Source organism: Marmota monax, unplaced genomic scaffold (genome assembly GCF_021218885.2).
Source record: "Marmota monax isolate L192 unplaced genomic scaffold, Marmota_monax_Labrador192_F-V1.1 WCK01_AAM20220418_F8-fsc00088, whole genome shotgun sequence".
Taxonomy (NCBI): domain Eukaryota; kingdom Metazoa; phylum Chordata; class Mammalia; order Rodentia; family Sciuridae; genus Marmota; species Marmota monax.
Genome location: NW_026694492.1, coordinates 3,362,532 through 3,385,246, shown reverse-complemented (window position 1 = coordinate 3,385,246; position 22,715 = coordinate 3,362,532). Strand labels below are relative to the sequence as shown.

At 35.4% G+C, this 22,715-nt stretch overlaps 1 protein-coding gene across 1 annotated transcript in view; it reads left to right on the top strand.

Moving 5' to 3' along the window:
• The window catches only part of Mbd2 (methyl-CpG binding domain protein 2), a 71,031-nt gene that overhangs the window by 19,125 nt on the left and 29,191 nt on the right, over positions 1-22,715 (top strand). Inside the window, exon 3 of the mRNA XM_046419456.2 lies at positions 16,234-16,371. Coding sequence (XP_046275412.1) covers positions 16,234-16,371 — 138 coding nt within the window. The remainder of the gene's footprint in view (positions 1-16,233; positions 16,372-22,715) is intronic.

Sequence of the window (22,715 nt, the reverse complement as noted above, 5' to 3'; positions counted from 1 at the left end):
TGTATAAAAGAAAATTAAGATTCATATTTCTGAAACTGCCTTTTGGAAATTCTAATCACAGTGCAGATCCTATGGAAGGGGCTCAAATATTTACAAAATGAACAGAAAGCCTTCAAATTATCCTATTGTTTCCACAATCACAGTTTAGCTACACTTAGTGTAATGTGAAGATTTACTTCCTTGACAGTTATAGTTTATTAAAAACCCAAAACTAATTCGTGTCTTTAGTTTGTGTGCACCTTTCTGCTCTAGCTGCGCTGGACCACTCATCATCCTGCACCATGGCATGCACTTTCAAGATTCTGCTTGCTCATATGCTGTTTCCTCTGCTTGGAATGTGCTTCCCCCTTCCCTTCCATCTGGCGAACTCCTCCTCATCCAAGGCCCAGCTCCATTGTCTCCATCTCTGGGAAGCCTGCCCTGCATCCTCCAGGCAGAATAATTCCTTCTTCCATAATGCTTTCCTGATGCTTTGCCATTGTATTTATGACTTTGTCTGCTTCAATTAGGCTGTGAGCTCCATGAGGGCAGGGACCATATCTTTTTGTTTTTGTATATTTAGTCCAAAGCCTAGCACACGGTAGGTACTTAATAAATGTTGTTTGATGTTTATTTAATATCCACCTCATTCTAGAAATTTATAGTAGTAATAAAAGTGTATTAAATAAATTAATGTACCAGACATTATTTTGGCTTTCATTTTCATTGTTTTCTGAAACTTCCTATGTGAATTTTTTGAGGCATAGTCTTATTTTTGTGTGCGAATTTATTTTAGTTACGTAGTCATAAAGTGGAGTTTTTCATTTTTTTTTAAAGTAAGCTCTCTTTTTGTTACTCCAACACCAACATTAAACATCTCTAATAAGACAGAAAATATGTATAGCAAAATAAACTGAATTATGTCTTTTAAATTATGATAGTACAATATAAAGAAAGTTGTGAGATTTAAAATTATTAACAGAACTCTGAGGTAGTGATTTCCTATACAGTTATAAGCCTAGCCCAAGCACATCATTAATTGTGTTGTTTTTCAGGGTTTTTTTAAAAAAATTTTTTAAAGAATTAGAGATACAGTCAACAAATAAACTTTGAAACAGGCTAACTTACAGTTTAAGTTGACTAATTATAAGCCAGGATCTTAATGTGTCTTCCATTATCAAAGGTGAGTTTACTGGTGATTAGTAATATTTTCAAGCGTGATTGGAAAGATAACTTTTGAAGATCTTGCAGAGTGTGTTTTAATTATTTTAGCATGGGTGAGTGGGATGAAATGGGCATTGTTTTTTGGTTAATAGATATTACTGTTTTTCAGTATCCATTTCTACTTGTCTGAAACTCAATCTTAACTTTACCCTGAAAATCAATTCCGTTCTTGATTATGTTATGTCTTATTGATCTTGTTGCCAAGGCTATAATTATTTCTAGGTAACTCCTGTCTCACCAACTGACAAAGTGGGTTGAACTCTCAAGTAAGTTCCTGATGATATTACATTGGGTTAATAAAAAAACTACAGAAGGATTTCAAGGTCATCAACTCAGAGATGGTATTCAAAGTCACTAGCAGCTTTTTAAGAGCATATTCCAAGAAGAAGTTAGAGTATTATATCCAGTGGAATTTTCTGTGATGATGGAAATCTTATAGCCATAGCCACACATGACCTGTTGAGTAACACTGTTAGTGTGACTGAAAAACTGTATTTTTAGTGTTCTCTTTAAATTTAAATAGCCACATGTGCCTAATGGCAACAGTATTATAGAGCACACTTCTAGGGCTTTGCCTCTCAGTGTGAATAAAGCAATATACTCTTCTCTCCAAAAGCTAAATAATGTGTAGGCATTTATGCAGGTTTTGATTTTTCAAAGAGGAAATGTTTCAAGTTTTCAGAAATAAGACTTTTGATATTTTAGGAAGAAAATGGAGATAAGAAGCAAGGTGATAGTTTCTAAGAAAATTTAATTTGAAACACTGTAGGATTGTATAAAGAAGAGTACAGTGGTTCTGGATCAAGACATGTTTAGGGAACTTAAAGTAGTTTGGTTTTATTGTTAAAAATTCTTATTTTAATGTTTCAGATGTGTAAATATAGACCAAATTCCTTGTGTTTCCAGCTCTTGACAACATGAAAATTTTATAAATTAAAATGACAAAACTAATAATAATGAAGTTCTCTAACATTAGTGTGACCTATGATGTATTTTACAAATTGCTTATGATATGAATATGGTACAGAACAATTTTGATTTTGGCTTGACAGTCCTACTAACAGCTTGCAATAACAAGCTTGGAAGACAGTTCTTTCATCACATGTATTTAGAAAAACAAAACAACATATTCTTTTGAATGGAATCAATTTTTTAGATCTCTTATTCATTTTTCATGAATTATCTTGGTGTGAGGTGGATTATATATGACTGTACCTTAAGTTCTCAACCATTTAAAAGATGCTTATTTTAATTATTTTCACAAACTAATAAAAGTAAAATTTTTTAGGGAGCTCAGATATATCTTGGGACAAACCTGTGCAGTTTGGAAAAAAAAAAATACCAACTTAGTTGTTGGTGATAAAATCAGATTTGGATGATGGATATAGATTGGAATGAACTGTGGATACTGGATTTGAGAAGGGATGAAACTGGAAGTGGATTACTTGGACTGTTATAGTTCAGAAAAGTAATGATGGCTTGAATTAATGTTGTAGCAGGAGGAGTGGAAGTGGGAGACTCAAGGTACCTGATGACTAAGATTATAGAGAGAGGGAATTTTGCTGATATCTGCTAAAATTCTTACTTTGTTCATTGCCATGGTTTGAATGTGGTTTGCCTCATAGAGGTTCATGTGCTAGTTGCTTGGTCCCCACAATAAACGGTTTTGGAGTGGTGGAATCTTAAAAAAAGATGAGGCCTCCTGGAAGGCAATAAGATGATGGAGCTCTGTTCTCATGAAGGGATTAATCTGGTCTTGTGGAATGCATTGGGTCTTATCCCAATTCACAAGAGAATGGGTTGTTGTTACTTATTTTTGGTAACAGGGATTGAACCCAGGGGTACTTAAGCACTGAGCCATATCCCCAGCCCCCCCCACCTTTTTTTTAAATTTTGAGACAGGGTCTCGCTTAGTTGCTCAGGGCCTTGCTAAATTGCTGAGGCTGCCTTTTTGAACTTGGCGATCCTTCCTGACTCAGCCTCCTGAGTAATCCCAATAGGGATTACAGTTGTGCACCACCACCCTTGGCGAGAATGGGTTGGTATTAAAAGAATGAGCCTGGCCCATGCCTGGTGTCTGGCTTCCCTGTTTGCACAGTCCTTTTGCTTTTGGACTGCTGCTTTGTCATATTGTGACACAGGCAGAGTGCCTTCACCTGGCACCATGCTATTTGGACTCTCCAGCCAGTAGAATAAACTTCATTTAATAAGTTAGTCAGCTTTCAGTATTTTCAGTATTTTGAAACTGATCAAGTTAGTCACTTGTTGGGCAGGGTTGGATAAGGGTAAAGGAAGAAGAACAAGTTTGGGGATAGAGGAGGAAGATTAAATTAAAATAATTTTGTATTTGTGTTTCCAAAAGGGTCTTGGGGGATCCCCAGGGATTTAGAATTCTTATCCTTTTGGTTTGTCATTGGTTTTCCAGTGTAGGTACAAAGAGAAGAAAGGTATTCACAAGATGAAATAATCTTGTGGAGAGTGAGAAGTACCTTCCAGAATCAAGAGAATGTGGTATAACAAAATCCTAGAAAAGAGTTTTGGTAAATGCCATGGAGTGATCAAGGAGGATAATACTTTGTTTCAAAATTAGAAAGGAGGGGCTAGAATTGTGGTTCAGTGGTAGAGCACCCACCTAGCATGAGTGAGGCACTGGGTTTGATCCTTAGCACCACACAAAAGTAAATAAATAAAATAAATGTATTGTGTCCGTCTACAATTAAAGAAATGTTTAAAAAAAAATTAGAAGGGAACTGGTGACCTTTGTGTAACCCTCCTTCAATAGACTGAGGGATCAGAAATCATATTTTCGGTGCCAGAAAGTTTCTGGGAGATGAGAAATTAGAAACGATATGTTCCTGATTTTATAAAAGTTTTAAAATTTTGATTTGTTTTTATTTAGTGAAGTAATGTACATAAATAGTGAAAAGGATTTTCAGTGGAAAATGTCTTTCTCTCTCTCCTATCTCTTAGTAACCTGTCCTGCTGCCTTAAGGAAACTATTGTTAATGAGTTTTTGGTTTCTTTGTTTTTAGAGCTTTGCAGCTGCAAATGTTATGTGCCTTTTTTTTTTAAAACAAAACGAAACAAAAAACCCTTTTCCATAAAAATGGTTAGATTACTCTCTTAGGAAGCTTGAGCAACAGGTAGAACAGATAGGACAATATTCAGAAGAGAATGTACAATAAGTAACATGTTTATAATAAGGAACATATTCTTTTTCTTTTAAAGCTTGAAAGATCAGATTTTAAGGAACCAATAGAGAAGTGTGTGGTAGAAGTTCTAACCTGAGAGTCTGTGCCTCAGGAAGACCTCTAAGAATCTTTGAATTGCTGAGTGCCATGGCACACACCTGTAATTCCAGTGGCTTGGGAGACTGAGGCAGGAGGATCTAAAGTTCAAAGCCAGCCTCAGAAAAAGGGAGGCACTAAGCAACTTACTGAGACCCTCTCTCTAAATAAAATACAAAATAGGGCTGGGTTCAATCCCCATCACAAAACAAACAAACAAAAAAACCCCAAAAACCTTTGAATTGTGTGCAGTATTTTTTTTGTTTGCATTTTTCTAGGGGAGTTTATCTTCATCAGAATCTTAAAGGAATGAAGTTGAAAAACGTTAATAACCACTGACTTTAAAGTAGAAGGAGCAAGGCCTTGACAGATGATGTGAGTGAATAGGCAAGGGACCAAGTCACTTGCTGTAAATCAAATTAGGCCTTTGACTATGTATTTTTTTGGTGATTACTTTTTTTTTGGTAGAGGTGTTGAACTTAGGGCCTTGCGTACTCTAGGCAAGCCCTCTACCACTGAGTTATAGCCTTTTTAGTTATTGGACTGACATATCTATCTGGGGGATACCATGACCAATTAGCCACCACTAAAAGGCCTTATGCTAGGAACATTCTGATAGGTAGGGCATATTGTGGTAAGAACTGCCTGTTGGCTTCTACCAAATAATAAACATCATTCCTTCTACCAACATTTCTGGCCAATGGAGAAAGTAGTTGAAATCTCTTCCAAAGATATTTTCCAAAGATACGTGGGCTATATTTGTCAGTTTATTAAGGCCTTGCTGAATGGAGTGCCTTCTAGTCTCTCCCTGGAAGTGAAAAGGGGAAGTGAATACATCATGGTGAAAAATTTAACATTGATAGACCTTGAAATTCTTCCAAGGGGACTGGGGTTGTGGCTCAGTGGTAGTGCACTCGTCTGGCATGTGTGAGGTACTGGGTTCGATCCTCAGCACCACATAAAAATAAATAAATAAACAAAGGAATTGTGTCCATCTACAACTAAAAAATGTATATTTTTTTAAAAAAAGAAGTTCTTCCAAGGGATTACTGGCATTTGATAAGCGTGGGCCACTATTGAGTATAGGTTTCTGTTAATTTGATATGAAATGGACACAATAGAAGTGAAGAGGAAGTTGCTCTTGTCTAGTGAGGAATAATAATGGTCTAGACACACGTGGTGCCCATGGAGATAGAACTGGACAGATTCTAGATCTCTTTTGCAAAGAGAATTAATAGGGTTTGCTAATGAATTATGTGTGGAACATTACAAAAAGATTCAAAGGTGAGCTCTTGATTTTCACATTGGATGGATTAGGGTTTCATTTCTGAGATCATTGTAGGAAAAGACTATATGGGTTGATAAAAATCATTTTGAATGTGCAAAGTTGAGGTGCCTAGTAAATATCCAAGGGGAGGTGTCTTGTATGCAGTTGGGTATACTGTATTAGAACTGAGAGTCTGAGCTGGAAAGTCATTAGGGCATAGATAGTATTCTGAGCAATGGGTTAGAGAAAAGCACTCACCTATAGAAAAGGAACCAGGACCAAGCCCTGAAGAAAATCTAAGGATTTGGTTAAATAAATCAGCAAAGTGGATTGAGGGATTGAGAAGAGGAGAGACTTCCGAGAGGAGAGTGTTAAAAAAAAAAAAGTTATTGCTGTTGAAAGTTTAAGTAGAGGAAGACTGAAATTTCCATTGAGTTTGAGAACATGAAATTTGCTAATTACCTCAAGAACAGTTTTGGTGGGAACAAAGGGCAGATTGGATTGGGTGGTAAAGTAAATCGGAGATAAAATTGGTTAATGTAGACAATTATTTTAATAAATTTTCTTCAGTAGTGGGAAAATTACTAGATGGTAGACAAAAGAGATGCTGCTTTGGTTAATCTCTGGGTAAATGGATAGAATCAGTGAAAAAACCATGGAAGTCAAGAAAGCCAAACATATTTGCAGTGTAATGATCGTGATGGGAACATGCAACCTGTGCTAGGTAGGGAAAAACGTGAAAGGGGTAAACAGCAGTGAGAAAATAGGATGGCCAATGGACAACAGTTGCAGATGGGGGTCAAAAAATGAAAAAAGTACCAAGTGAGCTGCAAGGGAAGGTAGTGGAAATCAGAGAATTGGTGCTTCATTAGAGGAGATGGTGCAGTTATTAGCATTGACAAGCCTGTGACTATGTTAGGTAAGCAAGATAGAGAAGGTCAAAAGACTCATGATGTTGGGTAAGTTGTCTACATGAGTATTTAGGTCCCTGAGGACAAATATTGGGATTGAATGGATGACTGGAAAAAAAAAAAAGTCTTAACAAATGACGGAGAAAACAGGAGGGGCAGAGGGTAGCTAAATGCTACGGGCTTTAAAAAAGCTGGTGTTCTTGAAGGAGCAAAAATGGGAAATGATTTGAAAGTAGTAATGGAGAGAAAGGAGGGAAACCTTTTCCACTTCCTGCCCCTTAGATGTGTGGTCGGAATGGATCAAGAGAGAAAGGGAGTGCAGAGAGTACGATCAGTGGTGGGGCACTTGCCTATTCAGTAGGCCCTGGGTTGGAGCTATATCACATGGAAGCAGGGAGGGGAAATTTGAGAGCCATGGAAGTCTGAGGTAGATGTACAGAAAATATGGATGAGTGGTGGGTGATGATGTATGTGATCTGAGAAATGAGGAAGTGAGGCCATTTCATTATTACTTGGGCAGGCAGAAACGTAAGGTGTGATGGGATTAGTTTTGGTTATTCTGAGAGTGGCGTTCTCGAATCTTCTTAGTGTACTTAGGACCTGTCTGGAACACTGAGCTCCGTGAACACTGGCTTTGTGGCTTTGCTCTTGCCCTCATTCTTAGCTTTTTATATGGTGATCTGTAATAAAACTACACAGTGACGCATGGGCTCCTTTAACTTTTTGCTAAATCTCTAAAGGAGAGTAGGTCACTGTTTTGGGCAAGTTTGATTCTCTTTAAAGTTTATTAGTATCCAAGGTTGGTTGGCTCTTATTTATCTCCAAGTTGATATTATCTTTACCAGTTAAACTTTCTGTTCACCTCTAAAGGGTAATCTGTTTTGTCTTTATGACTTAACTCGTCATCCTGTTGGTTGACCTTACACTTTGTACTTTTCACCAAGGTGTTAACCATCATACTAGTTCTCTTTGTGTAGAACCAGTGTGCTAGATTATTTTCTTAGCTATACAGCAGTCAGTTACTATGATTTGTTACCTACAATGAAAGTTTTTGGATTCAGAATTGAGGAACATATTTTTTATGAACCTTGGCTCTCCAGGGAGTAATGCAGTGTGCCTCATGCAATGTACAGTGCTTGTTTTGATGTCTTAATCTCTTGTCAATGTGCTGAGCTTTAGATTCTTTGTATTCTTTATTTCCTATTATTTCATAATATAATAGCACTGTGGTTGACAGTGACTGCCAAAAAAACACCATCTGGAGACTGGATTATTTTCCCACGGGACACTTGTGTAGGGCTGGTTGCGTGATTCAGAAGAATATGCTGGTCATGTTTATCTATAAGCATAACTTTGAATGTTAAATAGTAATAGATGGAGCAAATCTTGATATTATTTCTTTTACATTATTAAATTTGAGTCAGATAATACAGATTACTCCATTCTTGGCTTAATAAGTCTTTACTGAAAGGCTACATTTAATTATGATATCTACCACTTACTTAACATCTGTAAGTTTAAGACAAAATGAGACTAATGGGAAGGGCTGGATGGCAGAGCACCTAACATGTAATAACACTTTTTAAAAATATTTTCTTTTTTAAAAAATCAATTTATTTATTCTAATTAGGTATACATGACTTTTTGTGCCTCAGACATATCCAAGTGTAATAAATCCTTTTGAGAGGGCCTGGGCTTGACTGTCAAATAAATATATACAGCTAGTGTTAAATTAGGTGTGAATGAGACAATTCCATACAATAGCAACCTTAGTTTGGGTAGGGCTGTTATATCTGGTTGAAATTCTTTGGCATCTTTTGAAATAAATCCTTTGATGGCTTTATAATTAAATCTCTTTAAGAAATTTTTTTCAAGCAGAACTCTTCAAGAAATGTTTTTGACAGTGGATTTCAGCCTTCCACTCTTGTGTTAGCTGTAAATATAGGCCTTTTAAAATGAGCTCAAAGTGTAGTCTACCCATTATTAATTTTTTTTAGTATGATGTTATTGATCTCCTTAAATGTTGTTCCTCACTTAGTATATTAGACCAAGTGGATTTTCCATACAAAATAATAGATGCCTGATACACTTTGCTTTTTGCAAAAACTATGAAGGTTGCTGCCGGGTTTCTGTTCTCGTGACTAAAAGGCTCAGGGGTCACTCCAGTTAAACTGAGCTAACTGGGCTGCACGAAATAACCACACAAGAGACACAAATACCTTTTTCTTTGGGGTCTCTGTGACAGCTCCTCTGACCTTAAGGGTCCCCAGGAAGAGAGAGCAAGATGCCCTGACCCTTTTTATTGAGGAAAAGCTATTCAAATGAGGCAAGGGGTCAGGTTTCAGGGGGCTGAGTTTATCTTCATGATGTCCACTATGAGCAGGTTGACTGACACATGGGTAGGCCACACCCAAGGGCACAGTAACAGAAGGGGACACACACAAGGCACTTCCATGGAAGATTCTATCCTAAACAGAGCAAGGGGTTATATTACAAAGGAACAGGTGAGCATAGCTTCACCCATGGGGCTGTAGCGAGACACACCCACGCACGAGACACTGACCCTCGAACCCAAGAAGGGTGGGGAAAGCTCTGCCACATTTCTGTGACTGAGTGCCTCAGCCCCCAGCAGGGGAGTGTGAGCCAGTCACGTGCAAGGTTGGTCTCCCACCAGGTTGTATAACCCTGTGCATACAGGAAAAACTGCTGAATTGTCTATTTTAAAATGGTAAGTTTTATGGTATGTGAATTTTATCTAAATTGTAAAAACTATGGAAGATTGCTAGGCACTTTTCATTGTTGACATTTGGTTTTATGGAATAGCATTCACTATTGGCTGTTGTATGTATTCTGGAGCAAATCTGGAATTGCTTTTTGAGAATAGTCTTAATTTGATCTAAAAATACTACTCAGGCACATCTGTCTGTGTGAGCCAAGGGATGACTTTGCTTCTGGGAAAGCTCAACAGGTTAATTTTCTAAATTTCAAAGGTATGCTCAGTATCGAATTAATGTGAAAGAGATAAAGAATCTGTGTGCCAAGATAACTATAAACTTCTTTTGCTTATTGTTATCTTTTCCTTACCCCCAGAATTAAAAGTTCTGAGGCAGGGATTTTATTGTTGGGTTTTGTTGTTGATTTTTCTTTTCATGACTGTGTATTCAGTGTGTAGTCAGTGTCTGGCATATGGTAGGCACTCAATATTGGTTCAGTGACTAACTGGAAACTGCATTAGCAGCAGCAGCAACGACAACTACAACAGTACATATGCATTACTTCATTGAATCCTTATAAGAATCTTTGCAATAGTTGTTATCCTCCTACCAGATAAGGAAATTGAAGTTAGAGATATAGTCTTTACTTCTCAAACTGGGGCATGAATATCTCTATGTTGTGTATACAAAAGCACAGAATTAAATAATGCTTGAATGATATTTGGAACTATCAGTTTTATTTGAACACTTTGGATAGGTAGAACAACATTTTAACCTTAAGGCTAATTTTTAAAGTGAAATGCAAAATTTGCATGAATTTTAAGGATAAAATGAGCCAGTCATGGAATATGTGCAATGTTGAACTTTCTCATGCAGCTTTTTTCAAAGCCAGTCTGAAAAAAACAGTATTTAGAATATACAGCAAGTCTCTGGTGTTCAGAACATGTTATGTGAAAGTTTGACCCAGATCATTTTAAGGAATTCATTTCATATATCTTTAAGTTCTGTATATAGTATACTGTTTCCTTCAATTGTTCTGCAAACATACCTACTGTAAACAAAGGCACCTGTTATTCCCTGTATTCTTCATTATCAATCTTTCGTCTTACAGGCCCCCTCCTCTTATTGTCAGCAATATTATTATGGTACAAAACATTTGATTACCAATTAGTTTGAAATATTGGTTTGAGAAAATGAATAACAGTGATTTTTTCCCCTTAAGTACAATTCTTTGCTTTCAAAAAAATTTAGAGGACTTTATGTAGTTATCAACTGATTATTAACATCTTTTTGATGGTTCACTGTGTGATATTGTAACATACAACTCAAAAGGAGTTCAGAGATTTGAATGGCAGTAAAATTCATTCTGCTTATTTATGTGATCAAGGTTTTTTAGTGCTACATCTATACAAAATTAAGAATAGGAATAGAATTGACACCAATTTTTGTCCTATTCTTGAAGTTAAAAGTATTTATCTAGACTGTAAAGTTATTTAAAAAAAATTTTTTTTTTTTCTTGGCCAGGGACAGTGGGCCTTGTAGTTTCAGCTGTTCCGGATGCTGAGGCAGGAGGGTTACTTGAGACCAGGAGTTCATGATCAGCCTGGGCAACATAGACTTTGACTCAAGATAGAACAAAAATAATTAAGAAAGATTATGTGTGTGTGTGTGTGTGTGTGTTTTCTAAATCCAAAAATTTGTATGTAATACATTATTCTTAGTGGTTTATATGCTGTAGAAGAAATTTTATCACTAAGAGTTTTATGGTTACAAAGTTTAAAAAATATTCATGTATACAAAAATTTTCAAGTTAAAATAGGAAGTAATTGTGAGAATGGAATTATTATTATGTTTGATACTGGGGATTGAACCAGGGGTGCTTTACCATTAAGCTATATCCATCACCCCTTTTAAAATTTTTTATTTTGAGACAGGATCTTGTTAAGTTGCTTAGGGCCTCACCAAGTTATTGAGGCTGGTCTCGAATATGATCCTTCCCAGTCGCTGGGATTACAGGCACGTGCCATCGTGCCTGGCAGGAATGGAATCATTAATTCAAAGAGAAAAAAGTTTTTTGTTTTTTTTTGTGTGTGTATGTATAGATGGTAATATTGGGTATATTGACTTCTGTTACATACATCATAAAGTGATATAATAGTTTATTATTAAAGTGTTAGTATTTCAAATACTTCTGGTAAGTGTATCATTTGTAATTATTTACATTAAATAAAATATGAAATATTCTTGTTATCAACTTTAAAATATGAGTGAGGTGTGTATATTTTTAAAATTCTCTGTGTAAGAATACAAAAAATACTGGACAACCACTGGTTTATGAAACATAACCCTTATCCACCTCTTAAGTTATTCTGTAATTAAGTTAGATCACTGGAAGATTATACAATAATGAGATCCCACTGCTTTAGCCCTTTTTAGAATTATCTTCACTGAATTGTCCTTAAAGTCTTATGTTCTTTTATGAAAGATTACTAAAAAAAAAAAAAAAGGAAAAAAGTTAACCCATTTGAAGTCTGTTTAATAGTTCTTGTAATGTTGAGTGTCTTTATTTCTTCTATATTTAGCACCAGGACATTTGTTTTCTTCATTAAGTGGTATATTTCCTCCTTTCTGACTGTGATAACTAAATGATTTAATGTTCCTTTTTGCCTCAGCCTGTGGAAAATTCAGATCTACATTTGATGCTCAGCTCTAGTATAACTTTCAACTTTGTCAAAAGGAATTTTTTTTCTCTGCATCCTTGATTGTGTTTTTAAAAATTAAATTTTTTAAATGAAAATTTTATTGCATATCTGTCCTTTGTGAGTATACAAAGAACCACCTCACATACTTCATGGAAAGAGAAGAAATTTCTTTCAAAATAAAAATTTATTTTCCCCTCAGCATTGAGGATAGAATAGGTCCTCAAAAAAATTAAATACTTGGGACTGGGACTGGGGCTGGGGCTGGGGCTGGGGCTCAGTGGGGGAGTGCCTGTTTCGCACGTGTGAGGCACTGGGTTCAAGTCTTGGCACCACAAAAAAAGATATTATGTCCATATACAACTAAAAAAAATTTAAAAATAAGTCTAGTGTACATTATAAAATTCATTAAATTTTCATTCAAGGACCTGCCTACATACTGAGAATAGTTGACAAAGTTTGCAAACCTTTAGTTCTAATGTTACAATGTGCTTGTTTGCCAGTTTCATTTTGTAATATAAAGAACTGCTTTACTTTTTTTGAATATTGAAAGAGATTTCAAATATATGGGCAGCTCTAATCTTGTGCCTTGTGACTGTTTGCTTTTTAACTCCTAAGTTAAAAGGAGTTTATGGCCTGTTGGTTATTGTTTAGAAGAATTCTGCAATGTGGCTGGGTGTCAATTAGTGGTGACTCTTCAAGTCCTTAGGGGAGAGGGATAATACAATTTACTGTTTTTGTAACAGCCTCTGGGAAAACCAGTTAGTCCAGCTTTATGGATGACTCAACTTGATACGTTTTTGGAATATAATATTAATTAGTAAAAACTTATTTCTGTCAAATCGGTAGGCCAGTTAAAGAGAAGCAGTAGTAAAAACCCAAATGAGATTAAGAGAGGAAGTGAGGGGAAGGGGAAAAATAATATAAGGGGGACAAACGAATGTCAGTAGAGGGGGCAGAGAGAGAAGAGGGGAGGGGAGGGGAGGGGAGGGGGGATAGTAGAGGATAGGAAAGGCAACAGAACACAACAGACACTAGTATGGCAATATGTAAATCAAAATGGATGTGTAACTGATGTGATTCTGCAATCTGTATATGGGGTAAAAATGGGAGCTCATAACCCACTTGAATCAAAGTGTGAAATATGATATATCAAGAACTATGTAATGTTTTGAACAGCCAACAATAAAAAATTAAAAAAAAAAAAGAGAGGAATGATGTAGCATGCTTGAATAAGGTCCCCTGTTCTGTGCCACCAGGGGATTAACTGCCTCATTGAACAATAGAGGTTAATTGTATGTCTTGAATCTTTTAGCTGGTTTCCCAATTTTTCTTTAGTGCCCCCAAAGCACAAGTTAATGCAAAAACATCAGCCTTACTCATCAATAATTTCATGTGGCCCATGCTTCCAGTCTGTGTTGAATCTAGAGTCATGGTTTAGAACAGTTTCGAAGGGTCCCTGCTGCCTCCAGTTATCCTTTGTAACAGTCGTAATTTCAGGCTCCAATATGTTTGCTCCTACAAATAGCTGCCACTTTTTTTTTTTTTTTTTGCACCAGCAGAATATATTGTTCTTTTATTAAAAAACAAAAAACTTAAAAACCAAACAAGGTATTTGTTTAATGAAACAATTATCTGATTATACCCAATTAGCAACAGAAACAGTTTTCCATAAGTATTTGTATGTTAAGCTTTTTTAAGATTGAATGTTGACAATTTTGTAGATTGTATGACTTCGTTAAGGACTTCAGAACGTTTTAGATGCATGAATCAGAGATGTCCAAACTTTTTGTGGAATACAGAATTAGCAGGGACCTTTTTAAAAATTCACACTCGTGGGCGTCGTATTTTTTAAAGATGGTATCCCAAGGTAGTGGTTTTGTAGCCTGTCAGTCACATTTGCAGATGATTTATTTTTTAAAGTCATCAAGATAAAGCTGTATATCAGAGAAATAATATGTTAGAATCATTTGAGATGAATATAAACATACCTTTGGAGAAAACTGAGATAAAGGAATGACAGAAATGTTCAGTACGTACAGAGGAGGTAGGCGTATTGTGGGTAAAGGGGAAGAGGTGAGGGCACATTTATTAGTGGATCCAAATGTTGTAGTAATTACCATACTTACCTTCCTAGATGCTAATACTCATTAAGCAGTGGTCACAAACTCCATGCCTTTAGAGCTTGGTAGGTAATGTAAGTTATTGAGAAATGTTGCAAAACGAGAACCTGACATCCCTGGTGGACAGCTGTTGTCAGTCAGGGCCTGTTGTTGCCAAACCAAGTCTAGCATTTCTCCTATATCTTTCCTGTGTGAGGAGCTGGGATTCCGGACTTTATGTGAACACACCAGGTTTTTAGATGCTGGTTTAATGTACTGAAGGTACCAAAAAGTGAACAACAGATACCCATCTGTTAGCTTTGGTGTTCCTACCACAAATCAGCAGTCTTTGTTTTAGAGCATTGCCTCTTCAAGTGTGGTTCCTGCATCAGCAGCATCAGCATAATGGTGACCTTCCTAGACATGCGATTATTAGATCCCACCTCAGCTCTACTAAATCAGAATCTTTGGGGATGAGGCCCATCCACGTTGTTTTAACAAGGTTCTGATGTATGCTTGGGTTTGAGAATTATTGAGAAGATGAAGATATTTTGCAATTTCTGTGTGGCGATACTAAAGGCAAAAACTCATCAAATATCCTATAAATTTGTCAAGTATATTTCTGTTTAAAAAATACATAGGGTATATTTTTTAATATAAATGACTGTATTATGTGTGTACATATGTATGTGTGTGTATGTGTATGAAAAACAATTTTTTTTTTTGCCAGAATCAGCACAATCATTAAATTGGATTTCCTCCCCCATACTTTTTTTTCTTGTTTTTTGTTGGGATATTGCAAGAGAATTTAATAACAACTCTGTGCCACATTTTGACCTCATTAGAGTATATCTCACATTTTTATTTTCTGCTTGGTTAAAACTTGATAAGTGTGTTACATAGCTTTCTGAAGCTCAATTTAAAATCTCTTCTGTAAAAAGATTAAATGTGAATATATTAAAATTTAGGAATACTGGTTGAAAAACCCTTATGCAAAATTCTTGAGACCAGATGTGTTTTCGATTGGGTTCTTTTCAGATTTTGGAATATTTGCATACATGCATGAGATAGCTCACTTGGGATTGAGACCCAAGTCTACACACGAAATTTGTTTTTTTTGTGTATACTTACTGCACATAGCCTGACTGTAATTTTATAAGTATTTTTAGTGAACCCGAGTTCCAACTGTGACGTGTTGCACAGGTATGGAATTTTCCACTTGTGATGACATTGGTGCCCCCAAAATTTCAAATTAGGCATGCTTAACTTGTATATCCTTATTTTATCACATTTTTCTTAATTGAGATTTTTAAGAATTATTTTTATATAAAAAGGAAAGTTAATTTATGTTATTTCATGTAAGTGTGGCTTTCTAATTGCTGATCAGGTTGTTTATGTTTTAATACCCACGTATATTTAGTACCAATATTTTTCTCTATTCTCAAAATGTAGAGATGATTGCTATGCCAGTGATTGTTGTCCTTAAACTTCTCCTTCCTTTTGTATAACCCAAACAGATTTGGCAATTTAAAATTCTTAATACTTTAAAGACCAAATTAATTATGAATTTTATATAGAGAATTTTCTTACATTTAAAAGTATATAAGATGTGGTGGTGCATGCCTATAATCACAGCACCTGGGGAGATGAGGAATACTAAGTTACCTACTTGAGGCAGGAAGATCACAAGTTTGAGACTTCAGCAATTTAGTGAGGCCCTAAGTAACTTTGCAAGACCCTGTCTCAAAATAAAAAGGGCTGGGGATATAGCTCAGTGGTAAAGCACCCCTGGGTTCAATGCCCAGTACCAAACAAACAAACAACAAAACAACAAATCCCTGAAGTATACACAAGATTTTCATTTGTTATGAGAAAAATTCATATTTGTCTTAAAAGTACTTAAAATGTACTTTCAGAGTATTTAAAATGCTGAGTTAGACTGAGAATTTTGGAATAATCTGATTTAAAGTAATAAACATTGAATTAGAAAAAAATCATCGTGTTTATATATGATATTTATTAATGAAAACACACTTATATTCATTCACAGGGTAAACCAGACTTGAATACAACATTGCCGATTAGACAAACTGCATCAATTTTCAAACAACCAGTAACCAAAGTCACAAATCATCCTAGTAATAAAGTGAAATCAGACCCACAACGAATGAACGAACAGCCACGCCAGGTAAGAACCTGATTTGTCCTCTAGTCTCATTTTCCAGAAAATTCTAGTATTTTTGCCAGACAGTTCAAGAAAATTCTGGTTGAAATGGAATGTATATGGAAACAAAATTATTTTATGCTCTAGGAATATTACATGAATGCTGGAGAATCACTGTTATAAGATTTAGGTTAAGTATCTTGAGGAAAAAGTTTAGAAGTTCATTAAAAATGAATCTAATGACATGGACTATAGTTTTATGCTTTTTGTGTGGTAATATATCAGACTTGGTTCTGCTAATCTTAGTTTTTAAAGATTATCTTTCTAGGAGTAACATGGCACAGAAGGACGAAGCATGCAGTCTGTGTTAAAAAATATTTCTGTTACTTGGAAACTACTTTTTAGGGGGGGACTTCTGATTTCTTATTTCATGAAAACCATCCCACCCCTTTTGAAAAACAGATACACTTTGTAAACATGGTATATTGTCTTGTGAGTTTCATATTTGTATAAATTCAATTTATTTTTCTCTTTCTTATTGCTTCAAGCTGTATTCCACCAGAATCTTTTCTTAGAAAAATGGTATTATCTGAAAGGCCTCCCTGCTGCATAGTAATGCCATATAGTCAGAGAGGGAGACTTGACAAAATGCCAAACCTTCTACATAATGTTGCTTATTCACTCCCCTAATTGTGGTCAAAAGCTCAGCTATTTCTATGAAGTTCCAGTAACTGTGGGTGAGGGAGTGGAGGGAGAAGCATCTGTGTATTGTTTTCCTCTCCTTTCTCTGCCTTCTCCCACCTGAGAATGAGGAACACTGAGTTACCTACAACAATGGTCTTTTGCTCTCATACTCCCTTTTTAGATGTCTCACTCCACCCTTTCATTTGAATTTTGTTTTTCACTAGTCCTTCAAGTGTCTCATCTCCAGACTTCACAAAAGACTGGGTCAAAACTTTCAGACAGTTACTCTAGAAGAATCTACTTAAAGAAATTCGGTTCCCACATCCTCTGTAGTGTTTTTTCCTCTTCAGGTGAGCCAGGAAAACAGAAGATATTTGGAGCCACATTGGATCAGCATCTTGCTATAGATGTCTCAAGATTTGAAGTTCTAAACTTGCTTTACTGTTGGTCCCCAAGAGATTCAACAGGGGCCATGTAAGTGTATCACATCCAATATCAAAGATGCGTACCTGCATGTGCCTTTAGGTTCTTGTCATCACTTAGGTTTTCTTTGGACCATTCAGCTTTCTGTGTGAGGCTTTTCCCTTCTGTATTACTACTGTACCCAGGATAGTCACCAAACACTGGTAGTTTCAGAATATTCATTGCAACATGGAAGGAATTCTGCCATTCTGAACTTTACCCACCTAGGTAAAGCCATTCCCTAGTTGTATTCTTTCTCAGGTACTGTCTGAAGTCTTAAACATCTTGTTCTTTCACTTTTTGGTGATTTAAAAATCACTTACTCACAGAGATTTTTATTAACTGAAATTTTTGAAAGTGCATAATTGGGTAAAAGAGTAAGTTGCTTCAAAAATCCCAAAAGGTAAAGGTAGAATATATATAATCTTTGATAACAGTGTTCTACATTGGAAATTTGGGTTTTCATAGGTAGCATTTAATGGATTTTTATCCTCATCTTTTCTTTGCCTAAACATTCTCAATGTAGTCTATAATGAACAAATATTTTGTTTACAGACCAGTCAGTTAGCAACTTCTGGTCATTCTGACAGTAATTTGTTTTCTGAACCTAATTTCATTCACAGATTTAAAAAACTATAGCAGTTATATTTACTGAATATGTTGCTGTCTATAAAGATATTGGTAACTTAGAATTTTAAAGCTGAAGAGTCCAGAATAATTGCTCCTTATTCTTTCGTATGTTGAATAGTTTTGAGTTTTCCTTCTTTTATTATGGTTTATGAGATTACTATCTAATGAAAAGTATGTGTCACAAAAGCTAAATTCTTTCCCTTTCCTCTCTCAGCAAAAAAAGAATGTCATTTTAATGCAGGTCTTTTGAAGGTTAGTCTTCCTTTTAGCTTACATAGACAGGAAGGCAGACTACTTTTCCAAAAGCTTGGGATGTTTTTCACTTTATCTTCATGTTATTGGATGATATTTACAGAATGGTTTGATTATACTAAGACATTGGTTGTCTTTTGCCTTCATTATCTTCAACATAAAAATTGAGGTAATATGTGACTACTGTGTCTCCAATAGGATTCCAAAATATCTAGGAAAGTAGAGGAGAGACAATTAATGCTTTTAACATCATGATCTGTCATCTTGATTGTCATCTTGATATTCCAGTTTAGAGTCAGGTTTGTTAGTAAAGGAAAGATGTTGATTTTAATTATATTTTGAAATGTATAGCAGATGACAGCTACTCAATCATTATTGAGTAGATAGTTAGGCAAATATACATAGGCAAAAATGATTCTTCCAATTTTGCTACCCATTAATTAATTAAACTTTAAGTTTCCTGTTTCATTTGAAGTTATTTTTATCATATAGTAAATGAATTAGACAATGAGGTTTCTATTCTTGAAGTTTCTGTAGATATTTTTATTCTATAACCACATCACATTCTGGGTGTGGTGTCACCCCCCCTATAATCTCACTATTTTAGGAGGCTATAGCAGGAGGATTGCAAGTTTGAGGCCAGTCTAAGAAAGTTAGTGAGACAGCTGTCAATCAATCAATCAATAAAGGGCTTAGGATAGAGCTCAGTGGTAGAGTGGCCCTGAATTCAGTCCCTAGGACCACACTCACAGGTATGTTGAATTTTGAAGCCCAGAACGGGGATTAGGTTTCTGCATCTTAATCTACATTTTACCTTCAATAGGTTTCAAGTGATTAATTTAAATAATAAGCAATTATAAAAGTAATTCTGTCTTATAGGCACATACGTCCAGGTCATTATATGCAGTCTAAAGTAAATTATACACATTATCAGTTTTTAATATATTGATTCCTTATAAATGTCTTAACTCTAAAAATGTAAATTGGTGTATGTAAAAAGAAAAGTACACTAAACAGAATTCTGTACAGAATTCAGTAGTGATTTCTGCTTATAATTAAAATTGTGAAGTATAAATGGTATTTTAACTCCTGCTTATCATAGAGTAAGTAGTCAATAATTTTTATATAAAGTTTTAGCATATTTGATATTATCTTTTCATTAGATTGAAAAGAAACCTGAAATGAAGTGAATTTTTCCAACTATCAGATTGTTATTCCCAACAGTAGGATCACTAAAATCTCTGTATTGATTCAGATACTTAAACATGTCCTAGGATTTTAGTGTGCTTGAATTGTGATTTTATTGTATCTTTCCTGGCTTATGTCTTTAAATATGTGAAAAACTCACATTTTGGATTTTATTTCTTTGATGCTGTCATCTTTAATGCCTTCCGGACTTTGTTTGCTTCTTTTTTTAACTCTTATCCTCAAAGAAATTTCATCTTTGAATTATAACTTCTTCCTTTTAATTATTAAATTATAGGGTGCTAATAGGCTTTTGATGTTATTGATAATCTATGAATATTAATTATATTTCTTAAAGAATATTCACTTTTTTTTTTAGGAGTAAATATTTAAAGCCAGTGAAAAACGCTTATTTGAGTCTTCCACTTGATCTTAGATTTTTTTTCCATTTATTTTGTTTTCTAATCCTCCTTCCAGAGGATATAAAATATCTCTTTACCCCCTCCCAGAAGTCAGCCTTATCTTTTAGAAAGAATGGTTTAAAATATATTAGAAGAAACATTGCAGATGAAAGATAAATTTAAAAACCATGTGCAACTTTAAACACATTGTGTGTGAAAAGTTTGTGAAGTATTTCAGTATGTAGTTGTTATAACTGAGACAATTATTATTCATCAAGGCTTTCTAGCTAGCACCTTTACTTCTTTCTAACTTTTGACAGAGATATCCAGTATAGTCTTATCCTAATGGTTTATGATTGAGAAATAGATCAGCTCAAGTACAGAATCCCATGAAAGGTATTATAGTCCTTTTTCTTGACAGAAAAATTGGCTGCTTCGGGCATAGAAAATGCATGACATGTCCTATGCTTCTTAAAAGCATTACTGTGGGGAATGTTGGGAACCTGCCTTGTACACATTGACAAATAAATAGTGTAGGCAAGTGGGGTTGGGGATGTAACTCAGTTGGTAGAGTGCTTGCCTCATATGCACAAGGTCCTGAGTTAGATCCCCAGGACCACACACGCATACACAAAAGGTATAGGCAAGTGCTGTAGGTGTTGAAGAAGGGTGAGGTGACTGTGGCTAGGAGGTTTGGGATAAGACATGTGCTGGCTAGGAGGTTTGGATGAGATGTATGCTGGACTTGGAAGATTGAGAGGAGTTTGGAAAAGCACTTGAGAGGGAGAGAACATTCCAATTTGGGAGAGTAGATTTCAGAAAGCTGTTACTAGGGAATGGGCAAAGAAGGAGGAACAAGCTGAATGGAAAAAAGTTTTTATGGGAAATTGCGGGAGTTGAGGGTGGTTCATGTTGAAGTTTCTTTAAATGCTAGTCTTTAGAAGTTTTTAAAATGTTATTTGCTTTCTTTATTTTATTTTTTGGTATTGCTTTCTTTATAAGAGAAATATTTGGAATAGTCAAAAGAAAAAATTACTCATTTTCATTTTTATAATAAAATCTTAATATTTTCTTTTACTGTTTAAATGTTTTCTTTAAATATTTTAATATATTTTTAGACAACAATTTTTTTCAATTTTTTATTCTAATTAGTTATACATGACAGTAGAATGCATTTTGACATATCATATATGGAGTATACCTTCTCATTCTTCTAGTTGTATGTGATGTAGAATTAAACTGGTTGCCTAGTTATATATGCACATCGGGTAATAATGTCCGATTCATTCTACTATCCTTCCTACTACCCTCATACCCCTCCCCTCCCTTTACTCTCCTCTGTCTAATCCAGAGTGCATCTGTTCTTCCCTAGCTGCCCCCCATCCCACCCCTAATTGTGAATTAGCATCTGCATACCAGAGAAGACATTTGGTCTTTGGTTCTTTGGGATTGGCTTATTTCGCTTAGCATGTTAGTCTCTAGCTCTGTCCATTACTGGCAAATGCCATAATTTCATTCTTCTTTAAGGCTGAGTAATATTCTATTTTGTATATATGCCATATTTTCTTTATTCTTTTATCTGTTGAAGGGTACCTAGATGGTTCCATAGTTTAGCTATTGTGAATTGATCTACTATAAACATTGATGTGGCTGAGTGACTGTATTATGCTTTGGTCATCACCTGTATGTTAGTGATTCCTAATCTGTGTCTTTATCCTGAGTTTGAGTTATTGCTATTAGTCCACCTGCCAAGATTGCTGTCAAATGTTTTCTCTGGTATGCAGATGCTAATTCACAATAAGGGGTGGGATGGGGGGCAGCTAGGGAAGAACAGACGTACTTTGGAAGTATCACCATACCTCTAATTCATCTTGCTAAACTCCTTCGGCATCTTATCAAACCTTTGTGCTTTATTCCAGTAAAAGTACTCTGTTCACTACTTTGTTCTGGCCCTACCCAGAAACCTGAGTGTGATCCTTGATTCTTTGCATCTTTTCATGCTACTTTCTGTGAGTCCTATTGATCCTTCCTCCTGAATGTTCCTTCGTTCCATCCCTATACCAGGTAACTAACATTTTATCCTCTTTTCTTCCTGTCTTCCTTCATTCTTCATATTGTAGCCAGTTGCTTTTCTGACACGATGCTCTAATAGTAATGTTCTGTTGAAAACCCTTGATGTTTCCTGTTAGATTTTAGGGTAAAGTCAGAACATTTTACATGACTAAGCTCTTCTTGATTTGGCTTTTGTTTACCTGTCTGACTTCACTTTCTTCTCTGGTTCAGCTTTTTGAATGTGTTATTCATCCCCACCTCTCGTCCTTACATAACATGATTATATTTCATGCTGTTCTATTTCCATCTTCAACTGGTTGTTTCCTACTCATTTCTGAGCCTGAATTTAAATGCCATTTCTGTTTAGAAAACTTTTGTTGTCAAGTCTGATTTGGATACCTTCCTCAGTTTTTCTTCTTTTTCCTTTTCTGATTATAGTTGTATTATAGTTATTCATTTCTTTGTGCACAGTCTCTCCATTATATCAGTGTTCATATGTATTTCTTGAATTAATTGAATTGAATTAATGAATGAATTTATTTATTTACCCAATCATTTGTCACTGTGCCTTCCACTTGTGTCAGGCACTTTTCTAAGCAATGGGGATACTGTAGTGAACAAAACAAAGTCCCTGCTCTCATGGAACTTGACATTTATTGTAATAGAAAGAGAGAGAGACAAACAAACAAATGCATTTATAGT